Raw genomic sequence first — 22,549 nt, 5'->3', positions numbered from 1 at the left:
TTCAAAAATTATGTTTTATTGCTGCTTTTCCACTTTGTTTTCCTTGTACAGAAGTGGCATAGGAGCACTTATTCTGCTCTTTGGGAGTCGGGAGGGGAATGGTAACATTTGTGTGCCACTCTCAGGATTTGCTAAGCTCTTTAAGTTCTCTTAAACTAGCTTTTATGATTTGTGTCTATCAGGATAAAGAAATGCATATATATATTTTAGTTATGACCCTCACAATGTTTATCATTTATCTTCGGGTCTATGGCATACATGTGGGTAGCTTCTCTGGATTGTGTATTTGAGTTTGAGCACACTGTAATGTGATAGAGTTTTGTGTGTGACCTACACTTGCCAAAAGACCCCATTTTTGGCGCTTCAGGGTGTAAGATGATTAGTTTGTTTGTCCTCCAAATTAAGGAGGATATAGCAGGTAGAGCAATCTGCCCTTTTCTTGTTCTTTTACTGCTCCCTGCTACTATTTTCTTTTTAAAATAATCTAGTAGATTTCTGGAGCTTCTTCACCTATGACCCCACACAGCCTGTGCTATTTGTCTGCGTTGGACTGTGTGCCACAATATTCAAGTCCAGTCACTCCAGAGGGCATTGGCTGGTCATCTCTATAGTTAAAGCGATAGAAATTCTGGGAAAGTGTGCAGCTTTGCCAGCCACAAGGACCACCAGTCCCACTGCACCAAAATATCTTCTTCTGGTCACGTACCTCTGTGGTGCTGAACAGTAAGCCAGACTTTGGGAATCGGTGAAGAAGGCAGAAATAAGACAGAGACTGTATGTGAGTTTCATTTAGATTAGAGCTTCATTTCATGGTTTCATGGTATTCCTCATGTAAAAGGTTGATAACAAAATACACAGCGTTGTTTGCATCATTGTAGTTACGGTTAGACAGTATAAATAGGATAAAAGAGACAGTATTTGTTTTCTGATAATCGTTTTTGCCCCAGCGCCTCCTCTGTCAGTCCATCTGTGCAGTGCAGAAAGCAATGCAAAAGAAAATAAGTGATAAAAAAGAAGAATCAAGAAATGTTTAGGTGATTATTCAGTTTTCGGTTGACATGTTCCTCATTAAATGCCAGTCATGTTTGTTCCTGCTATGTAATTAAATGGCAGGGATGTGTTTTTCAGCACTGTGTGTGGATTGGCTGCCTCTGCACCGATGAGGCGGGGGATAAAAGGTGATTGGCCACAGTGTTGATGGCGGAGGTGTGAGCTCTGTATCCATGCGAGGAGTGCTCACTCAGGGGGAGAGGGAAGAATGAAGGAAAAGGAGAGAAAATCGTTGACCAAACAAGCTTTCGTTTTTGTTTTTTTTTTACAATGTACTGTCGGGTAATTAAATTAATACGCTAAAAACACTTGGGAATCTTTTTTTCTATCTCCATTTTTTTTTTGCTTTTTAATGATGAAACAAAATGCATTACTTTCTCATTCTTTAATTTATTCTATTTTTTGTACTCTGTGTTTGTTTACATTTATCGTGTGAAATGGTAATATTCTAGTTTTGTGTGTCTGTCTTCCCTTAGGAGTAGCCCACGATAGACTGCGGACATGTTTAGGTTCCAGATGCTTGTATCTAATGTGTGTATGGTCGTGTGTGTGTGATTTCATTTACCCCCATAAACACCATACGGCCGAGCAGACCAGTCTCCCTTTGGCCATTGCAGTGCAGGGCAATCATTTAGCAAAGCCGTTTAGTCCCATTTGTGGACAATCTGGTCTTATTTTTAGTGGGTTATTTATTTGTTGCTTTTGTCTCTTTCTGTGCACTGTGTGAAAAGTAGCTTTTGCTTAACCGAGTGTTTGATGCAATACTAACATCTTCTTCCTTTCAGCGTCAGTCTAAACTATTGATCCACCCACTGATTGCTTTTTTGGTCAGCGATTGCCTACATATAATCAAGTTCACCCTCAGTTACCAGTATAGATAGCTGCTGCAGTGCTCTGTATCCCTGTCGACATTCTGCTCTGTTTGAATGACTCCAGGAGTAATACCAGGCTTCTCTCATTAAGACCAAATATTGGATTTCAAGGGTGATGAATGTCCGCTGCAGACTCATAGAGGTCAATGCAGCTTCAGCAGCAAGTGAACATCTGTCATATTTGAAAGGAAATGGGATTGCAAATGGATCTCTGATGAACTGCAAGGCAAAGCAAGGGGAATTTAGTATCTTCAGTCAGGTTGGGTTAGCTCTGTCGATTATTTAAGTTGAGGTTAGAGAAAATGCAATCTCATCTCAGTTACGTGATCAGGTTAACAGCCCATTTTGCTCAACTTTGAGTATGATTTTATAGGGTAATCTCAACCACTCAATTTAAGTCTTCTACCCATATTTTTTCAGACTGTATGATGCCATATCTCTGTGTACTTTTAGTAATAGGGACTTTGCAGAACACAGACTGAAGTCTCATATTAAACTCAATAACAAATCAAATCCTGACCCCATAAGCAGAGGTTTGGGTGTTGGGGTGTCCTGTTGCATCTGTCTGTTTTAGAATTGTCTGAATCTAGGTGCAGAGGGAGTTAATCTGATATCTCCCCTCCCCCATTCTTCCTCTACCTGTGACCTTCACTGAACTGAAATGACAGAGGGCAGTGGGTGGAGAGTAAAATGTACACTGTGCTCTGCACAGTTACCATGGTGAGATGTGTCAGATTGACTCAGACAGACTATGTGCCAGTGAAACTCAAGGTTTTGATCAGTGCAAAGAGGATGTAACAGGAAGAAATTAACAGCAGGATAGAACAGGGAGTGATGAATGTGAAGATGCAGAATGGAAGAAGGTAGTGGGGTTTGATGAGAAGGAAAGGTACAGAAAATGTTGAAGGTTGTCAGAAAAACATTATTAAGCACTTCTGGGAAACATAATTCAGTAAGTTTGTGAAGACTGATCTGTACATTTCGGAATATTTTGATTGAATGGTAAACGATGGAGAGGAACGGACATAGATTTGAATTGAGTCTGTCAGCACATACAGCACCATGAGAGTTCTGCAATGTTTCCATGGTAATGGACCCCACCAAAACCAGTCCAGTCTGAAAAGAAGCACTTTGGATGTGTAACTTGAGGCCTTATGTGTCACAGTTTTGGGGTCAGTGGGCTGCAGCCTAAAGTGAAGTCTTTCAAAGTCATTTGTTTTTCAAAGTCATGGATGGAAGTGGGGGAGGAGTGGAGGGTGTGGGGATGGGAGGAGATGAGTGCACCTACAAGCTTCGATTCATCACTCATTTCTCTCTGAAGACAGGAGCAAGCTGTCACTGCTATAATTGTGTGTGTGTGACTGAGTTTGTGTAGTACTGTGTGCGGTGTGCATGCACTAGCAGTTCTCACTATGACTTATTAATGAGATGGTATTGGCTTTCGCCTGTACTTAAGACTCAATTCCTCTCACTCTCTCTTGCAGCCCAAGGCGCCGAATTCAGACTGGAGATATTCAGCCTCCCTGAGAGCAGGAGGTGTAATGCAGAGGTAAGCATCCCATTGCTATCTGTCACTTTACCGTAAATACTTTACTGTAAATGTCTCAGCACATCTCACTCGTCACTTACGTCTTGTTTTGTTTTTGAACAAAAGATGTGTGCTCTATTGTCCCATCTAATAAGATTTAAGCAAATCCTGTTCCATTTTCTGACTGATCTGAAACACCGCTCACCCTTTATTAAGACCGATTGCTACCAAATATTGCAAATATGGTTGCACACAGTTTCATGTAGCCAACCCAAGTATATGGTACATTCTGGGAGTCATAAAACACGTTGTCAAATAATCTACAGAAATTGCTTCATTATGCCATTGGTACTATAGAAGAGATAAAATGGTGTGGACACAAAACAACATGATGGCAAAACTTCAATGCAAAGTCATTCTGCAGTCAGTTAAAGAGAGGGGTCCTACCATTCTACAGCAAAGGCCAAAAACATTAGTTTCTGTTCTCTGTCATCATTGCCCCTTCCAAAATGTCTGTTTTAAGAAAAGGTATGCATGTCGAGAATTTACCATTCCACTGCAGCTTAAACACAATAGTTTGATGATTGGTAACAAATTAAACGAAGCAGTCATTTGCTTTAAAAGATTATGATACATTTATTTACCAGTGCCTTTTATGAGTTGGTTAAGCCAAGAAAACTAGTTCACATGCAATTTTTGATAAGATTGATGAGTCAGTTATCTTACTGTCAAGATCAGATTGTTGCTTAAATATTATTGTAACAACATAAGTTATGTTCGGCGATGGTAATGTTTTGTTTGAAAATCTTTATTCTTCTTGATGATTTTCAGTTCACATTAAGGTCTGTTCTACATTCTGATCCCCTCTCGACATTTGACTAAATCTTCCTTGGTTTGTTGAAACAGAATAAACAACGTCAACATGGAAAGGGTACATAGTGTCCCTTTTACATGGCCACCGGGCAAAATTTGTAAATTCTTCAAAGGCCTATTCATCATATGCATTGTAGCGCAGACATAACGAGGTGAGGCATTTGGATTCATTCATAGGTCTATTCCAGTAAAGATGTCTGACATCATCTTTGCTGCAGCTGTTGCTCAGTTGTGATGGCAGCACCAAGGGGGAAGGTTGAGATTTTGCATTAGTCATTTACAAAACAGATTGATGGTAATTTGCGTGTGCTGTTATTTCTATTAAACAGAAAGTATAGCAAAGGTAAATTTAGAGAAATCCCCACATGCTCTACATCTGATTGAAGCGTCTCATTTTAATGAGTAGAAATTAATACACTTTTAATGGTACACAGGTGAATACAGAAGTGAATTTGAAATATGGGAGGAGAGACACAGTAAAGAGACATGCCATCAGAAACGGCTCCCTCAGTGTTATCATAGACAGATGGAGAATTGACAGGAGGGAAGAGCAAGCAGAGAGGGGGTCAGTGATGTATGAAGGTCGTCAGGTGGAAGGATGGCATATCAGGGACATAGATACACGACTGCACCGGTGGTCATATTACCCATATGACAGAGATATTACCTGCTGTGGGACCAAATCAAGAATCATGCACATGAGATGGCACCATAATTACAAATAGGCACAGGTTTAATGAGGAGGATGAGTTATCCTTATCTACTCATCTGCCTGTGTGATCTATTTAATCAGCATCTTTTAAATAATTGGCCTTATACAGAAACTAACTTCCTTTCCAATGCATATGTTGGAAAGTATTTAACTAGTATGCCAAATGCATAATAATAATTAAAATAGTAATATCTGCACAGACCCACACACAGTTTATCTTTGTGACTATGGCAGCATTATAGCAGAGACAACCAGAGACATGCTCTGAGACATGGGTCTGCTGAGGCCCATTTGTACATGCACATATGTTAATTTATTCTGATCCAATCTTTTTTTATACTTCATTCTTACTGATCAGTCTGCAAGCAAATGCATTGCCGGATATCTTTGTCTCATATGCAACCTCAACCATGTAATACAGTTTACATATGTTTCCATATTTTAAACTTTGTCTGCATAGATGCAAATAGAAAGCTTTCATTTGTGCACTCTGATGTCCATATCAGATTAATAAAAGTGTGTCATTCATGTCACACAGATTCCCTCATAATTACAGCAGATTAATGAGAGTTAATGTGCTTGACTGAACCAGACTAACATATTAAATCTTTCTCATGACTCACTCCCTCTGATGTGTTTAAGGTTGACTGTCACCCATGTTCCATTACCAAACATCACTGAATATTCATCTGCTAGTTCAGTGGCATAATCAGAGCTTGGAAACACCATGTAACGGCAGTGACCTATTAAATTAAATTTAATCTCTGGTGGAATACACAACGTTTCCTCCTACTTAAATTTTTCGGAGCTTGTGTTTGGATTCAGTTTGTCATCAAAGTAGTTATGAACTGAAACAAATAAATTAAGTGATATGAAAAAGTTTTAACACTGAATTGATCTTTAATGTGTGGGTACAGACAGCAGACTTGAGATCACTGATGAAGAATGAGAAAGAAAAGCTGTCATCAGCTGAAACGTGTAACCTCGGTCCAGTATTTTCCATTCATATTTAATCAGTTATACTGATGATGCTGGTGCTTAGCAGCAGTTAAAATGGCCTCCATCATCAAATGACTTCTCCTTATGAAACCATTTTGCATTAGGATCTACATTGATATGTGATGTAAAATGTAATTTCATCTATATGTAGTAATAATAAACATTAGACTTGACTTTTGCTCATAAAATAATTTTCTCTCTCCTTCTTGGTGCTGGTTCAAAGCTCTGATAAAGACTGAAAGTTTTTTTTTTAAGATGCAAAATAATTGTTTATGCCTTAGAAGCAAACAAATTAGTTCACTCAGTGCTCAGTAAAGGCTTAAAGCTCTGTGGGGACCTAGTTGTAGAGTGGATGGGGAGAAGAGTAGACAGGTGGATTAAAGTGAAACCGCAGCAGGCCGAGATTGAGAATCACAGTAGTGGACTTAGTATAACAGCTTAAGTAGGTTTATGTATGTTTTTGTATCTGGTTCATCACTATTTGCTTGAAAAAAAGGCTAGATTAACACTTCTTTAATCTGCTGTTAAAACTACATTCAAGGAACCTTTTATGTGAGCTGTAAAGCCAAACCTAGGAAAAATAATTTGATTGCTACATTACACTACTATCTGTATTTTATGACATTATGTTGAGGGTGTAGTGGATCATCACCAGGCTTCTAAGTTTGTATAATTATGAACTTTAAGAATTTAAAGAACTTATAAAAGGTTCTGCTATTGTGGGAGAGAGTAGTGAACATTTTGAGATGCACAGGTTTTGCCTAAAATCTTCATGTCTTTCCTCGACAATATTGTCCTTTTTCTTTAAGAGCAAGTCAGAGGCCATGAGACAAAACCATAGTTTCTATCAGCATTCCTTTTCCTCTAGTTGAATGTGGAGTTTTTTATAATACGAGAGTGTGCTGAAATGCCACATACTGGGTGTGAAAATGTAAGAACTGCTATCTGTAATCCATAATCCAGAGAATGTTAGGAAAATGTAGAGTGAAAATTTTTATCCTAATCTGAATGTAGGCTTTCTGGGATTTAGTTCACTGCACCATCAGCCAACCCCTATACAGTGAGTACCAGGGTTTGAATCTGTTATAGTGTGTGAGAAACATATGGGGATGAGAGAATTGGATGCGTGGGATCTTACACTTAGCATCTACTTATACTATGTACTTATAGTTTAGTCATAATAAACTATACAACATAGACTTAGCCAAAACAAAGTCCTGCTTATAGATACCTTGTGTTGAGCAATTTAATTTGAGACAGCAAAAATGTATCTATACTGTATGTGAATACTTTTCTAATGTCTAATCAGTTTATATGTATTTCTTTGTATTTCAGCTCAGTGCACATGGAAGAGTCCTCAGTAATGCAAGGAGCCCAGGGGGTCCTGGTTCAGAACTGGCCCACTGCATCCAGTGCTGCTGGTAAGAATCCGTTAAGATACTGTCACTTAAACCAAACACAACTATTTAAACACTGTCTAAAGCACAGAGAAAAAATAAATTTCAGTACTCTGAGCTATCTGCTCAGCATACATGAACCTGCAGTCTAAGACGGTGATAACCATTCACAATTATATGTAATGATTCTGTCTCCACCACATTCCTTGACACAGAGAATACCAGTGAAGACTGTCATATACCCGCAATCCTCAAGAGCTTATCAAACCTTGAGGGAGTAATAAAATGAGGAAAACACAGATATCAGCTACAACATCGCCCCAACCCACTCTTACCACTTTCCGCTGCTACAGTGAGAGGAAATGACATGTGTTACGTAGGTGGAGATGGTATCTTTGCTCTCTGTAGCAGGAAGAGAGACAATTCAGAGAGTGGGAAAGAGAGAGAGAGAGATACACAATAGTTGATTGGATTATCAGCAAGATGTTTATGGAGGCATAAGCCACTGAGCCACAGAGGACAAACATTAGAGAACACATTAGAGAAAAGTGATAATACATAATTACATTTTCTCTCTTTTTAATGTAGATCTCTCTCAGTCTGTAGCTCTTTTATACACACACCGAGAAGACCGAGATGAGGGGTGGGCAAAATTAATGTTATATTTTAATATTTGTAACCTTTCAATAGTAATAGACACTCAGGATTTTGTAGATCTGTACATTAGCACAGACATTGCACATTGTTTTGTTGTTTTGTAGTGATAGAATTTAGTATTGCTGTCATGTAAGAAACATTTCTGAATGTTTTGGGATGGACATTTCAGTTACAAGGCACTCTATGAAGTTGCAAATTTGAGTCAAATTCAAAATGTTTTATCATGATATTGGCAGCATTTTGCTATGAAACATCTGCATGCAACTGATGAATTGTTTATTTCAAGTATGCAGAATTACTGCAAGGGTAAAACAGACTTGCAAGGTGAGTTTACACCTCACTTAAATTTACCAAATTTATCCTTACTCTGATGACTAATGATGACAGAAGAAGGTTGCACTCAATGACAAGAAGTCACTGTATTTGCAAACAACAGGACACAAAACAGTTTTGGTTTTCTTGCCTTTGTTGGGGTGGAAGAGACCTTACAAAGAACTGTGAAAGAGTTTATTAAAAAAAACAGGACCAGCTGAAAATTGCAATGTAAATGTTATTGCACCGTATTCAGTATTCACAGCGTCTCATCCAAGATTTCTGACCATGATGACAGGGCAGTGGGGTCAAAAAGGATTAAGAGTGAAACCTCATAAAGAGTGGCCTGGTAGAGAAAAAGGTGGAGACAGGTGGAAGACCAAGTTAGTCTGTGCAAAGAAAAGACTGGAATCAGGATGAAAGTGCAATTAAATTTAGATAGAGGTGATTTGTTGTAATTAAGAATGTAGGGCTGGCTTGGCCTGGTGTCTTTTATAGACAGGAGGCGGTGGGCTCGGCAAGCAGACAAGCTACCCACACAGTAACTACTGTCTCTTCCTATCCACACTCACGTACACAGAGCCTCCTCCGCTCTGCCATCGATTTCTTGCCTTGGCTAAGGATTTACAGCCTGCAGGCACTTCAAAACATGAGAGATAGAATAGAGAAAAGGATGGGTAGAAAGGCAGGCAGGAAGAGTGAGAGCAAGAGAACAGAACAGACAGAAGTGACGTCTTAAGGGTGGGTCAGTGGTAACAAGATCAGCTGGTGAGGATTTAACGTGGTATAATTAAGCTGTGGCAGTCTGAGAACAACGCATTGTTTACTCGCAACCCTTGCTTTGCCTGAGGACTAACTGTCCCTTCTTTATATCACTGGTGGCTAGGTTAAGAATGGAAATGTTAGCTGAAGGCTCTAATAGCTTCGGGTAAAATCTTAGGCTTGGACTAAGAATAGTTCAAGGTAAAGAGTGTCGGATAACTTGAAAAACTTTATCTTTTCAAGAGCTGCCTTACTGAAGGATAAGAGTGAGGATTATTTATGTTCTGGCTTTCAAGCTGATTCTGTTTATCATGTCTCAGTAATGAGAGAAATGGAGATATTGATCTGATGTGGCCTGTCGTATCACTGTGACTCATACAGTTGCTATTTATACCAAAATCATCTTGTTTGTTTTGCAGGTTGCAGTCTTTAGGTGGGTTTAGGTGGGTTGTTGAGGGAATTATTTGAGTCTGCTTCTGTACCTACAGGGTACTGTCTTGGCGCACAGTCTATTTTTCGCGTCACTCTGAGGTGCAGCTGACAGCGCCCCTGTTTCTTCCCCTCTATTTAGAATCTGCAGATTTGTGTGCTGGCATCAGTTTGTGTGTCTGTGTCGTTGTTTAGTGTTTTCGTGTGTATATGCCTGTGTGTGCTTGGCTGTGTTTCCAAGTGTGTTTTGGCTGCCTATTTTGTGTGCTGCTCCTGCTGTGACAGATGGAGCACAGCCCACGCCCAGATTAACAGACCCACATTAATGAAATCAGGGTTCTGCTTGGTGTCTGCCTCTCTCTTCCTATCTGTTCCTCTCTCCCTCTATGTCTTTGTCATCTGTCTCTCATCTTTAAACCAAGTGCACATAGGGATTCAGAGACAACTCTGCAGAATTGCAACAATTCTCTGGTGAGATGGGAAGAGAGAGAGAGGGAGGAGGGAGATGGGAAGATTGCAAAGCAAAAGATTGAAAATAAACAATAAGCAATGATGGATACAGTGGATAAGATGCTACAGAAGGGATGGAGTGTTTGGGAGGAAGTGACAATTAGTAAATCAGAGTGATTGCAACAAAGTCTGCAAAGCTAAGAGAGGAAGCTGTATGAGGCTGCTGTTGCTAGGGGAGAGTGGTTAGACTAGAGAGAGAGAGGGAGGGAGGGAGAGGGAGAGAGAGCTCCCAGCATTATTCTCCATCAGCATAAGCACTGTCACCATGACTCCTTCCAATGTCCTACTGCTTCACTAGAGAATGTAGTTTCCACGGCAACCATTCATGGCCCCTAATATTGGCAGCAGATGGAGGAAGGGCAGGGTGATGTTTTATAGAGAGGGGTGCAAACATATGGTATGGGACAAAAGGTACTAAAGGAGGGTGATTAAATGGGGAAGTGGGGGACAAAAAACTCAGACTGTAGCAGATGAAGGGCAAGACAAAGGGAAGTGAGATGCACATACATGCACACAAAGCTAATACAGGCGAAGGAGAGTGATTGAGTGAAAGAAGAGTGGATGTATTTGGGAAGTGAGAATTGGAGGTAAGAGTTGGTAAGGGAAGGAGACAGTAGAGCAGTGAGTAACAGGAGGAGAGTGACCTACATTCACTGGGACGGTGGTGTACTGCAGAGGTGGATGCAGGTTAACAATTTTCTGTATCATCCTCAATCCTACACACACATACAAACTGATGCTTTCCAAGTTAACAGTAATCAACTGCAGCATTTGCCGTTTAAAGCAAAAATAAACTCAAGAGTGAAGGCAAACTGCCAAGTGAGGGTGGTACAGTGGAGAGAGAGACAAGAGAAGGCTACTTAGGATTTATGCTGCATTTTGCTCCTTCGGTCCTTCAGAATTTCATTTTATGGACTTCTGGGACTATGGGCTCATCAATTTATATGTATTTGTTCTTTAATCCTATCAGAAAAGAGATGTGAATTTATATGAGCAAATTCTGAGTTAGTTCTCTTCACAGTGAAAAGATTAAAAAATAGGTAGAGAAAGAGAAGTTACAGACAGACACATTATTAAATTCAAGACTGTTTCTCATACTTTGTGGCTTCAGCCTTCCGGTGAAGGTGCATATACTGTGAAAATATTTTTGGCAAAATCAGAAAGTTAAGATAGAACAGTACAGAAGCTACCCTGGACTTTTCACTGTTTCTGCATCCCTCCACCCCATCTGTTTCCTATTCCCGACTCAGTTATTTGCTTTCCTTTATTGTCACCCTGCTTTTTGTTCCATCCTGTGCTCTCCGAATCTTTAAATATCTTGCCAGTTCTCTCTCTCTTTCTTCCTCTGGAGACCAAATCAATTATATTTCTTTTTTTTTCATAGCACCTACACATATTAAAACGCACTGTACACACTCAGATACACAGATAACTAAAATAGTCACACCTACACTAAAATTCACTTTTTTTTAAAAAAAAATCATTTTTAAGTCTTGTCACAAGGGACTGCTTGTGTCTACCATCTGCGACATGATCTAGCTGGGAGCAGACAGCAAGGTGCTCAGTCTGGCATGAAACCCCAACAGGCATGCATACAAGATTGTATACACATGCATATGTAAAGGCACAATTGCTCTTGAAAGCCTGCAATCAGTCATCAAGAATGTATTTTTTATTTTTAAGTGTTTCTTTATTTAATTTGATGTTCGGAGATTTGTGAATATATGGTAATTTATGCAGGCACCCAAATGTATTCCTCTCTCACCACAAAGGCAAAGCAGTGAAAACACAAACACATGAATAAGAATTAGGTTTTTGAGAAGATGGCAACATTTTGTTTTGTTCTTCTCAAGATGCGCACACACTCGCACGCTGCGCGAGACACAGAGATAGGTGCTATCTTGGAGATGGGTGTGGTCCCAGCTGATCATTTGCCATCATAACAATCACAGATTCCTCCATCACTGCAGTATGGGAGAAACGAATAACACCCTGAGGATCTTTTTATCCATTTTTTTGCTCTGCTCCCACCCTCCGTTTTGGTGGTGAGCGTCGTGTTTCATATTCTGCATCCTTGCACTTCCTGGCCCCTCTTCCTCCTCCTCCTCCTCCTCCTTCTCCTCCCCTTCTTCCTCAGCTTGTTATGTAACGCTGCACTGCGCTCCACTGCGCTTCTGCCCAACTGGCCGATGGTAGGGCAAGACAAGTGGATGAATAAAGTAGACGTGGCAAAATGGAGCTTGGGTGATTTAAGTGGCTTTGAAAACCTTTGGCAACATAGGGCAATGAAGGGACACTCACAGGCTGAGAAGCTGGACTGAAGATTCCAGAGACCAAAGTCAATACAGCATATAGAAAACATCACAGGAAGTAATGCATATTTATTGATTACTGTGGCTTGTATCTGTCTAAAATTGTGTACATACAAAAGGCAACAGGTTTAACATAGTGCAGGTTGAGCATGTCCTCACTCATGATTGTAAAACAAATAACCATCCCTGTCTCTCAGTGTCTAGTAGTTATCAGTGACGGACAGGCTGTTTAATACCCAATCACATCAGTGTTACCATAAACATTAATAGGCATGATTAAGACTCTTGTCAATAACTGGCAGGGACGGGTGTTGGCTGACTGAATTTTCACGCTAGATTAAATGAAAGGTCAGGGGAGATGAGAGCGAGGCAGAATGGTGGTGGGTTGGGTGGCAGAGAAAAAGAAAGAAAGGAGGTTGTGCAAGAGGAAGTGAGAAGGGAGTGTGTTTAGCTCTGCATCAGCCATCAATAAATCAGATGGAAGAAATAGTGTTGAGATCAGTTTTGGGTTAGGTAAATCTGTTACCAATGAAGGAGGAGCCACGGGGAAGAGAAATGAGAAGTGAGAAAACACATGAAGAGACGTATGGGAGAATGTATCGAAGCAGTAAATACAGAAGTGACAGATGCGCAGTTTCTCTCTCAGGTCAAATTCACATCACTGTTCATCATCTGTAGTTGGTAACATCAAAATGACATGTGTTGTTAGAAATGTTGAAAAGTACAAAATGAAACTCCCAGAGCAGTTAAGACTGTTTTGTTGTCCCAGTGTCACCAGAGTTTACCATAACCACATTACAGGGTCTCCAATGAGCCTGTTTTTACCCAGCATACAAAATTGTCCCTTTCTATGAGAGTTACTCTGCTCTACCCTCCTCTTCTCCATCTGCCTGCTCTCAGCATGACTCACCACTCTCCAGGGTGTTGTTTTGTTTATGAATGTAAGTTTACGCAGAGGCACTGCTGCCTCATCAAGTTCCCACATTAGGTTAGACAGGTAATTCTTAGAGGTGAAAAACTGGACACTGCTAGCACTTTAGTATCCTACGCATTGTGTTTTTGTGCTCTTTTTCTTCTGTCTCTGGTGTTCTTTTGCAATTATAAAATCACTTTCATGCATTCGCCGGGGGATTCAGATGAGGACTTATCTTCTGGGGAAAGACTGTTGCCTTGTGAATGAATGTGACTTTTTCTATCACTGTGTCTATATGAAAGCACTGGCTGGATCTAGTCTGTCCTGTCCTAATCTCCTCAGTATCTTTTGTCAAATTCTGTCTTGTCTCTGCAGAAATTTTGGGGGAAATGAGTGATGTGGAAAAATTCAAACACATGACCCACTTAATTCTTGTATGACTGTTTAAAATACCCATGGAAATTAAACATGTTGATGAGATTTTATGAATATGGGGCTCGATCTAAAAAATTATTTCTGTTATTTTAAAATCTGCTGATCATTTATTTGAGAAACAGTTTTGTCTGTAAAATGCAAATAAGTAAAACATGTAATGTAATGTAAAGTAAAATGTGAAATGCTAAATGCTATAAGCCCAAGTAAATATCTCTAAATTACTTGTCCAACCAACAGTTCACAACACATATATACAATTTACAATGTTTCACATATACAGTGACGTAAATAAAACCAAAGAATATTTGTGCTGAAAATGACTTGAATGATGAATTTATCATCAAAGTAGTTGCTCAGTATTTTCTGCATATTATCATTAAATTATTTCAGTGGTAACTTGAGAAGATATTCTGAAAACCTTCACTTCATTTTTTTGTTTTAGTTCACATATTTAAAAAACTGAAATAAAATAATCTTTGCCTGCTTTAACTGGGGTAGAGAAGGTGGAGCATTCGAGCTGTGCGTGCCTATGAGACTGATTAGGATTTTATGCAACACAGGAGACAACATGTTTGCTGTGGATTTGCTCCATAAGTCCTTCTGTGTGCAGATCTCACTGATAGTTGGTAATTGAAAATGATAAAATATGGAAAGGAAAACGGGTGAAAAGACTGAGCAAAATATAAATGAAAAGTCGGGACAAAAATGTATTATTAATCAAATTGAGAATAACAATAGAATTTGTTTTGAATATTCATCATCTTTCACCTGTGTAACAATGCTTGTGTTTGATCGTGGACACATTACAACTGCAATGTGAGACTCATTTTCTGTCTCTGTGATGTATTTTAGAATTTAGGGTTATCAGTTTGTCCCTATGGCACTATCTCGTATACTTAGGTCATCTTAATTGGATAAGTTTCACTTTATTAACTCAAACACTTGTCCCCTGCCTTGTCTTACACTCATAGATTAGTCAGAATTATGTGGGTCCTGGGTGCACAGATTGTGCAGGCATCATTTTTATTCATGTTGGTGTAGCAGTACAACCTTCAGAAGGACTGAGAGAAGTGGAATTTTAAACTGGACATTATAGTGATAAATAAACCCAATATGTGCAAGTTGCTTCTCTGGTGTCATTGCCCATATGACAACTAGAGTTTAACAAATCAAAATGTTTTTGTCTGAATGGTGCAGAGCAGCATAATGAGAAATCACAGCCCCACAAATCTGCAGCTGGAAGAAGATGCTGTGTATGTGTGTTGTATTTTTTTGTTGCTGTTGTTTTTTTGTGCTCTAAGTCGTATAAAGAATAAAACACAAAATGCCACATTAGCTAATAATGATTCTGGAAAGAAGATGACACACAGAATTAATTAGCTTCTGGAATCCAATACACAGAGAGCAGAACATCAAGTTCAACCATTTTTATTTCTAGAAATGTATATGGTTACTTTGCAGTAGCCCAGTATCATTTGCAGGGGATTTAATAAAGGCAAATGCAGTGGACAGTAGTGCGTTGTGGCACTACATTTTTGTCTTGCACTTTTCAAATTAGAGGGTGCAGATTCATCAAATATCTGTCATGTTGCCTTCAAATGACTGCAGGGATTTAATGAACTAAAAGGGAAGCTTTCCTTGCGTTAAAAAATAGCTATAGACAACAAGTAATTTCAGAATAGATTTGATTCATTTGTAGATGATTTGTTGCTGTAATGCAACATTTTTTTTGCTTGCTAAAATAATTTACTAGTTGATGACTGATTAGTTTAAAGAGCCCATTTACATTTCAATCACATGCAGTAGTTTGGTCTGCTTAGTAAAATCACCCACCTGGCAGTAGATTGATGTTAACACCTGAAACAGACACGGTTCTGAGGCATCTATTCTCAACGCAAACTCAAAGCTACATTTCCCACCCAAATACCAACAGCTCTCTTTGCACTGCCTCATTTGGATGAACCTTCCACCTGTTCGCACCTATCCTCCCACCTGTACACTCTGTGTTTGGCACTGAAATACCACACAGATGCACAAAGCAAATTTCAAGGTCAGGATATTGCCAAACAGTTGGAGCACTGCTTGTCGCACTGCCACAAAAACACGGCACTTTACATCTAACTTCATTTGCATTTTTAAGAGGGCATTTGATTCAAAGTAAAGAAAGACCAAACATTTATTCTCAATATGAAGCAAGGAAAAAAAGAGCAAGATAATTTTGGAAGGTGGTATTCTTTGCCTTGGGTACTGCATGAGGTCAGGCTTCTTTTCCCAGACACTGTTCCTTCTGGTTGGATGCAGCCATGCTCAGTTAATCCCCCCTTTGGAAAGAACTCAGAAAAGGAGTCACGGAAATAAAAGGAATATGTGAGGCAAGTGTGGCAAGTAGGTCATCGCTGTGAGGAAAGAACCAAAGTGACTGTGTTTCATTTGGTTACCTTTTGCACAATGACACACACTCACACAATGGAGTAAAGGTGTGATTATTCCATAGAGCATAGTTATGTTGGATGTCCATGCATTCCACAATAATACCTGCACAACAATGGTGTATCCGCTTTGGAGTGTTTTTTTCAGCAAAGACTTATTTATGTAAACCCTTTTTAACAGTGTTATTGATTTCTGCAAACAACACATGCATGCTCATTTGCAGAGTAGCAGAGTATAAAACATTTGACAAGCAGGAAAGGCATTATCTTCACTGTAAGCAGACATCAAACTAAACAAATGAGAGCTCTAAATAGCAGCAAATACAATTATCTGATAAAAATAATATGTGGCTTTTATTGCAAACCAGTTGGGTTAAATTTCACTAAAATATCAGGTTTTGCTTCGTGACATTTCTAATCCTTTATCATAATAATGAAAGCTTTACTGTTTCATCAAACAGTCCTGTGGATGTTAGCTTTGGCTTGGAGGGAGCCTTGGAAACATTGCCCGCTTAGCATCTCTTCCTGAAAACCTCCCTTCAGGTGCAACCACCTCCCACCTTGTATAGCATGTCAGACCTGTTCCCACCTCTCAAAACTGACAAAGGGTTTTACATTGGCTGCTGTGAAGATCCGTGAAGTTTGACTGCAGCTAAATTTTGTAATAAGTAGACTGCTTTATGTACATAAAGTCACAGTGTAGATTTGCACTGTGACTTTCATTTAATTCTCAGTTGATGATTACATGGTTAACCACTGAGGTTACCTCCTATAGGCATGCTCTGTAAGCTCAAGTAATGCAATTCAGCAGGTAGATTTGCCTGATATCAGCAGGTTTTCAGGAGAAATCAAAATGTAGCAGTAAGAGATCCTCATTCATTAGTTAATGTCAGGCTATAGTCAAACTCTGACAAAGAAAAATATGCAAACTAAGGCAGCAGGGCCATAGATATACTACATCTGATCACACTAAAAAGAACTGAAAGACATAAAATTATGCAGAGGAAGAACTGATAACAAGAACATGATCGTTTAGCACAAAAGCAACTGTGCATCAAATTTAACACATTGCCTACTTTACAGAGTATATATGCATACACCTAACATTTGGTCATTTTCAAAACCACATTTCCTTGTTGTAGATTATTAGTAAATATTAACTCAACATCGCTCTATCTACATTTCTTTCAGATGGTGAAGGGGGAGAGGTTTCACCCCCAATGGGTGCTGGCGTAGACAGCAACAGCTGGCACTTTCGCTATGGCCCAGGAGGCCCTGGTGCACCTCCACAGCACCTGAAGCCTGGCGAGGTTCCTCCAGAAGCCTTCATCATCCCTGGCTCCCCCGCCATAATTTCCATCAGACAGAACCAGGGAGGAGAGGACGACAAGAGCGATTTCATCACCTTTGGAAAGAAAGAGGAGGCCAAGAAGAAAAAGAAGAAGAAGAAGGAGAAGAAAGACAAGAAGGATAAGGGGAAGGATGATGGAGATGAGTAGAGTAATAAAGAGCAAAAATAGCAAAGAAGAAAAGGGTGTTGTTAAAACAGAGGTACCAACCAAAGTCCACTGGGCAAAAAGAAAATGTAACTATTATAGGTTTTCCAATTTCATTTTATTACATATTATCAGTGATAACATTTTAAATCTTGTTTTGCTGTGAACCTGGCCTTACCAAGATTTATTTTACTTTTCGTTCCTTACTGAGGTAAATTATTGATCTTGCCTTGATATAATAAATAATACGATACACAATAAATGACAGATTTTTCTCCACGCCCCGATGTGCCTATACACTCGAGTCGACTGAAGTCAACTTCAAGTAAGAACGAACCACTCTTTGCCCTTGTCTTGAAATTTACTTCTTTAACCCACTGGGCATGTTGGCACCTCTGTCTTACCCCCTCCCCAACGACAATGTGTAAACCATTCTCTCTTAGAGGAGACAAATACTTTGTACAAGAACAACACAAAGCTGTGCCAGCCATGGAAAAGAAGAAACACAAAGACTGAGACCGATGTATGCAGTCTGGAGCTGGACACACTCTACTTGTAAATAGCACAGGCGAGAGTCACCGAAACTAAGGCTAACATGACACTGCTGCAGATTCCTCTGGTATTTAACAACACTGTTTTCCTGAGCTCTCAATGAAACCACATGCACATACGCATGCTCACACATTCAAACATGCCAACACAAACTTACTTACCATGATGAAGTGGACACAGAAAGCACTTGAGACCTAGAAAGAGGAAGAGAAGTAAAAAAGGAGATAAAGTCAAACGGTAAAAAAGAAATGTGCTTAAAAGTTGACACTGCAAGCTTTTTGCCCTGCACAGTCGCCTATGAAGTGCACATGTACATCAACTCTCAGGATGGAAGCAGCATCCTTTGCAGTCACTCTGTATTTGCTCACTGCATTGAAAGGACACAAAGAGATTCATCTCCTGCCAGAACCCCAACTGAGGAATGCAGAGAGCACTGGAAAGATGGAGAGATGGGAAGATGCCTCGCATTCTCCTGAGGATCACAGAGGGGAGAGTCCAGCTGAGCTGGTTTGTGACTCCGCGTTCAGTCAGTGGACTCTGATGAAACCTTACAGAGTATTAGGAGAGATTTTGATAACACCTTCTCTTCTCCCCCTCCTGCAGCAAAAGCCTAATGCTTTCTGCTTTGAATGTTTGGTAGCAACCAGTCCTTACCTAATACCTTGAGTTTACAATTGCTCACCTGCTTGTACTTGCCCTAAGCTGCCACGAGCCCTCATCTCCTCCCCAAACCGCCTTTTACCCCCCTGTCACCATCCCACTGACTGTCTCTTCATGTGACAATGAAGTTTGTGAACTTTTTCTGTTGTCATTTATCTTCTAAAGAGATTCATTATTACATACTCTGGCATTTTTTTCTTTGTTTTGTTTTCTTCTTCACAGCTTTAACTGATTTTTGCTTGACATGCCCACCCCTCCATTTACCCTCAAACACTGACCCTAACCCCCGCTCTGACCCCCTGCTCAGGACCAGTCCTGGGAATGGCCTGCTCTGAACATTGTGGTGTGCTGAGAACAGCATGGAGTAATGCGGACGAGGCCTGGGGAATCCCAGTCGGGGGTCTGTGTCCTGAACTCTTGTCAGATGTTTCTCAAGTGCAAAACGGTTCAGTGCTTTTAACTTGTGAATACTACAGTATGCGGTTCATTTTTTGTTTGTAGCCACTGATGAGAGGGGACCGGGTGGGATGAGGCCGATTACAGGAACTGTGGAGGACCGGGAAAGAGTGAGGAGACAGGTGCCGTGGGCTGGCCCTCCACCTCCGTGTACACAAGAAGAAAAGTTCTCCAACTTGATTGTTTAGGATTGCTCAGTCACATTTTAGCTTTTACGTACGCTGTAAATGTAGCGTAGACTTTTAATAGATTGTCTCTACATTAGTAATTTAAACTTGATGAAAAATATGGGCATCCAGGGATTCCCATCCCAGAGCTATATCCCACCAATCCTCTCTCAGGAGGTTTTGAAATAGGGGCACACACATGCCTCAAGACCTGCTTCTGTTGGTTCCCTTCCTCTGCCTGTAACTTGTTGCCACATCCCCAGAGTTTTGCGGCTCAGTATGACGTCACTCCATTAAGTGGCTGCTGCATGTACTGCTCTAAGGAAACACATACTATATAGAGAAATATATATATAAATAGATAGATGGCTATGATTTTATTCTTTTGTATTATCATTTTTCTTCATTACTCGCACAGGAGATATTTGTATGTACTTCTGTCTGCCAAACATCTATGTACTGCAATCTTCACGCTCCACAGATGTTGTATGGCATCCACTAAACCTCTTTAGATATTTGTAAATGCTATAGTGTGATACCTTTCAACGCAAGTTTATTATTTTTTCTTTTACCAACTATGATTTTTGCTTTTGAGAACAAGCAAAGCAAGAAAAAAAAAGAAAAAAATCACTCTCTGTGTCTGGCTTTGACATGACGATCTAACTAACACTGTATTATTGTAACTGAAATATGTATGATCCTATGATGAGCTATCACTTCCCTTTCACTCTTATAAAAAGAAAAATGACAGAAAAAAATCCAGTGTAAAAAAAAAAAAAAGGTATATGTAGTGTATGCTTGTGTTTAGTGAGCGTTCATGCTGTCATTCTATCCCAATGTATGGTGGTGAACTATGGTGGCAATGTGCTGTCCTAAATGGATGAGCCGAGATCTGTTGTAAACCCCTTTTTTGTACACCCTCTCATCAACTGTGACAGTGAAGTAGTGAATTTCATTTATTTCATTTATTTTCTGACTTTTTATTTGACCTAAATGGATACAGTGGTAATGTGTTTGGTTTCTAAATCACTAATAAAGTTTTCTTTCTTAAAAATATAATTGAATTCATGTTTTTGGGGTAGCTCTGTGTGCATGTGTGCATTGACCCTGTGCTATTTCTCTGTGTCATTTGAAGGTATGTTTAAACTATGGTTAATTTTGATTTGGCTTTGGTTTTGACTGAAAACCGTGGTCTATTAGAGTACCGAGCTCCTCTATGGTTTTTAAATACCGTGCAGTAAATTTGACCATTTAATTAAAGGTAGCCTTGTGTAATGAAAGCCTTAACTAGGAATCAGAATTGTGCTTATTTTACAGAGGAAGCTTGTTCCTCATTACATTTTTAAAAGGGTCAACACAACATTCTGGAGAAAAGACTGGATCAGTAAAAGGAAGAAAGAGTGCATTTCTTCACTGAGGGCAGGACTGATAAATTATCCGCAGGCTGGTCTCCTCTATCACAAAAATCTGAGTTCTTTATCTGGACTGACAAGCAGTCAGTCAGAAAAGCTTGTACACTGCAGCCATGAAAGATAGACAGAATGATCTGCTAAACTTGGGCACTGAATTTCTTCTTGCTGAAAGCATGGTCACAGATGGTCAAAATGGTCCCTTGTGAAAGGAAGCTTCCAGACGCAACATAATTTAATAGAGTGGCTAAGTAGATTTATTGTATTCCAGTGGGTAAGTTTGTTGAAAAAAAATCACAATAGAGGCATCAGTCATGCTGGCCTAGATAAAACAGAGTATTGATATTCAATACTTTTATCCAGTCATCTACTTAGGCAGGCAGCTCGATAGTTTCCTGAAAGGTTATTTAGACCTCTAGGAAAAACAACAAATTTACCATTTTGTTGGTGTTTGTTTGTCCGAAAAAATATCCTTTTTCATTGCTGAGAATTAAATATGTGTTTTAGACTGATATTGCTCTTGAAATACAAAGAAACATAGAAGTCTTTTTGTCTCCAGTTCTGGCTTTCATCTTTCATCCAGAGAGGGGAGACTGATGAAAGAGGTTCAAGAGTTCATCTAAAAAAAATTGCTTGCACAAATGCTGCATCCCATTCTGTATTTCATTCTCTCTGGGAGACAGATAAAATAGTTCCTATGGTTACAGCTATTTGGGGAATAGTCTCTATAGCAACAGCCTTATATACTTAGCAAACAGAGAAGGGTTGAAACAGTGGGGTGCACAGGATGGGGTCAAGGGTGTGTCTTTTCATGTGCTGCAGACAGCACTTCACAGATGCTGCTGATTTGAGGATACAATACTGCAAACACTCACTGTTTCGAGCTCCTCCCTGGCATTTTACAGTAAAGAACAGAAGATCCATGTAAAAGCAACACTTTAACAAAAAACACTTACACCCACACATTCAAAATGTCTTATTCCCATGAGTATTCACATTCAAATGTGCTCTGGTCTTTAGGAATTTTGGCTAATTTGAGTTATGCAAACAAATTAATAAACAAACCAGTTGACTCAGGGTGTAGAAAAGCAGCCTGCAGTGTTTGGTTTGCAGAACAGAGACTCTCTGGCTAATGAATATGGATAATACTATGGCAGAGTGACAGAGCTGCGCAACAAAAGCTGTGAGCCAGTGTGCTCATGCTCTTTGTGTGCTGTCGAATTCAGAGACTAAAGTTAAAATGCAGTGTATATGCAGGCTGCACAATATTGTGCAATGCATGAGTCTATCCTTGCTAGAGCAAAACAGATCTGAAAGAACAAACAGATGGAGGTCAAATAGTGATTATTGTACACTGCAACTTAAGCGTACATGGTGTGTTGTAGTAGGTGAGCTGGCTGGTGATGTTGCCAGCTGCCATGACTCAGCAAAGACATCATCCTGCCGAGGACAGTAAAATGGAATGACTTGGATGAAGATGTTGAGATTAATGTGTGCAGTAATTTTTGACCGTGGCAAAAACAGCTCCACACTTAACACAGTAGAGACACAGTGCATGTAAGACAGTGCATGAGAGTTAATGAAAGAGGGTCAGACAGAAGGTTTACAATTAAGGGAAT

General features: G+C 39.7%; 1 protein-coding gene across 12 annotated transcripts in view; it reads left to right on the top strand.

Moving 5' to 3' along the window:
* The window catches only part of LOC110967045 (protocadherin alpha-C2-like), a 112,795-nt gene extending 92,215 nt beyond the window's left edge, over window positions 1–20,580 (top strand). For all 12 annotated transcript variants that reach the window (XM_051954311.1, XM_051954312.1, XM_051954309.1 and 9 more), the window contains 3 exons: window positions 3,407–3,471; window positions 7,370–7,455; window positions 17,382–20,580. In XM_051954311.1, coding sequence (XP_051810271.1) covers window positions 3,407–3,471; window positions 7,370–7,455; window positions 17,382–17,689 — 459 coding nt within the window. In that variant the 3' untranslated portion in view covers window positions 17,690–20,580. The remainder of the gene's footprint in view (window positions 1–3,406; window positions 3,472–7,369; window positions 7,456–17,381) is intronic.
* The last annotated feature ends 1,969 nt before the right edge of the window (window positions 20,581–22,549 follow it).

Source organism: Acanthochromis polyacanthus, chromosome 10, assembly GCF_021347895.1.
Source record: "Acanthochromis polyacanthus isolate Apoly-LR-REF ecotype Palm Island chromosome 10, KAUST_Apoly_ChrSc, whole genome shotgun sequence".
NCBI lineage: Eukaryota > Metazoa > Chordata > Actinopteri > Pomacentridae > Acanthochromis > Acanthochromis polyacanthus.
Note: the sequence above shows the minus strand (reverse complement) of the source record. Positions and strands in the feature narration are given on the sequence as shown.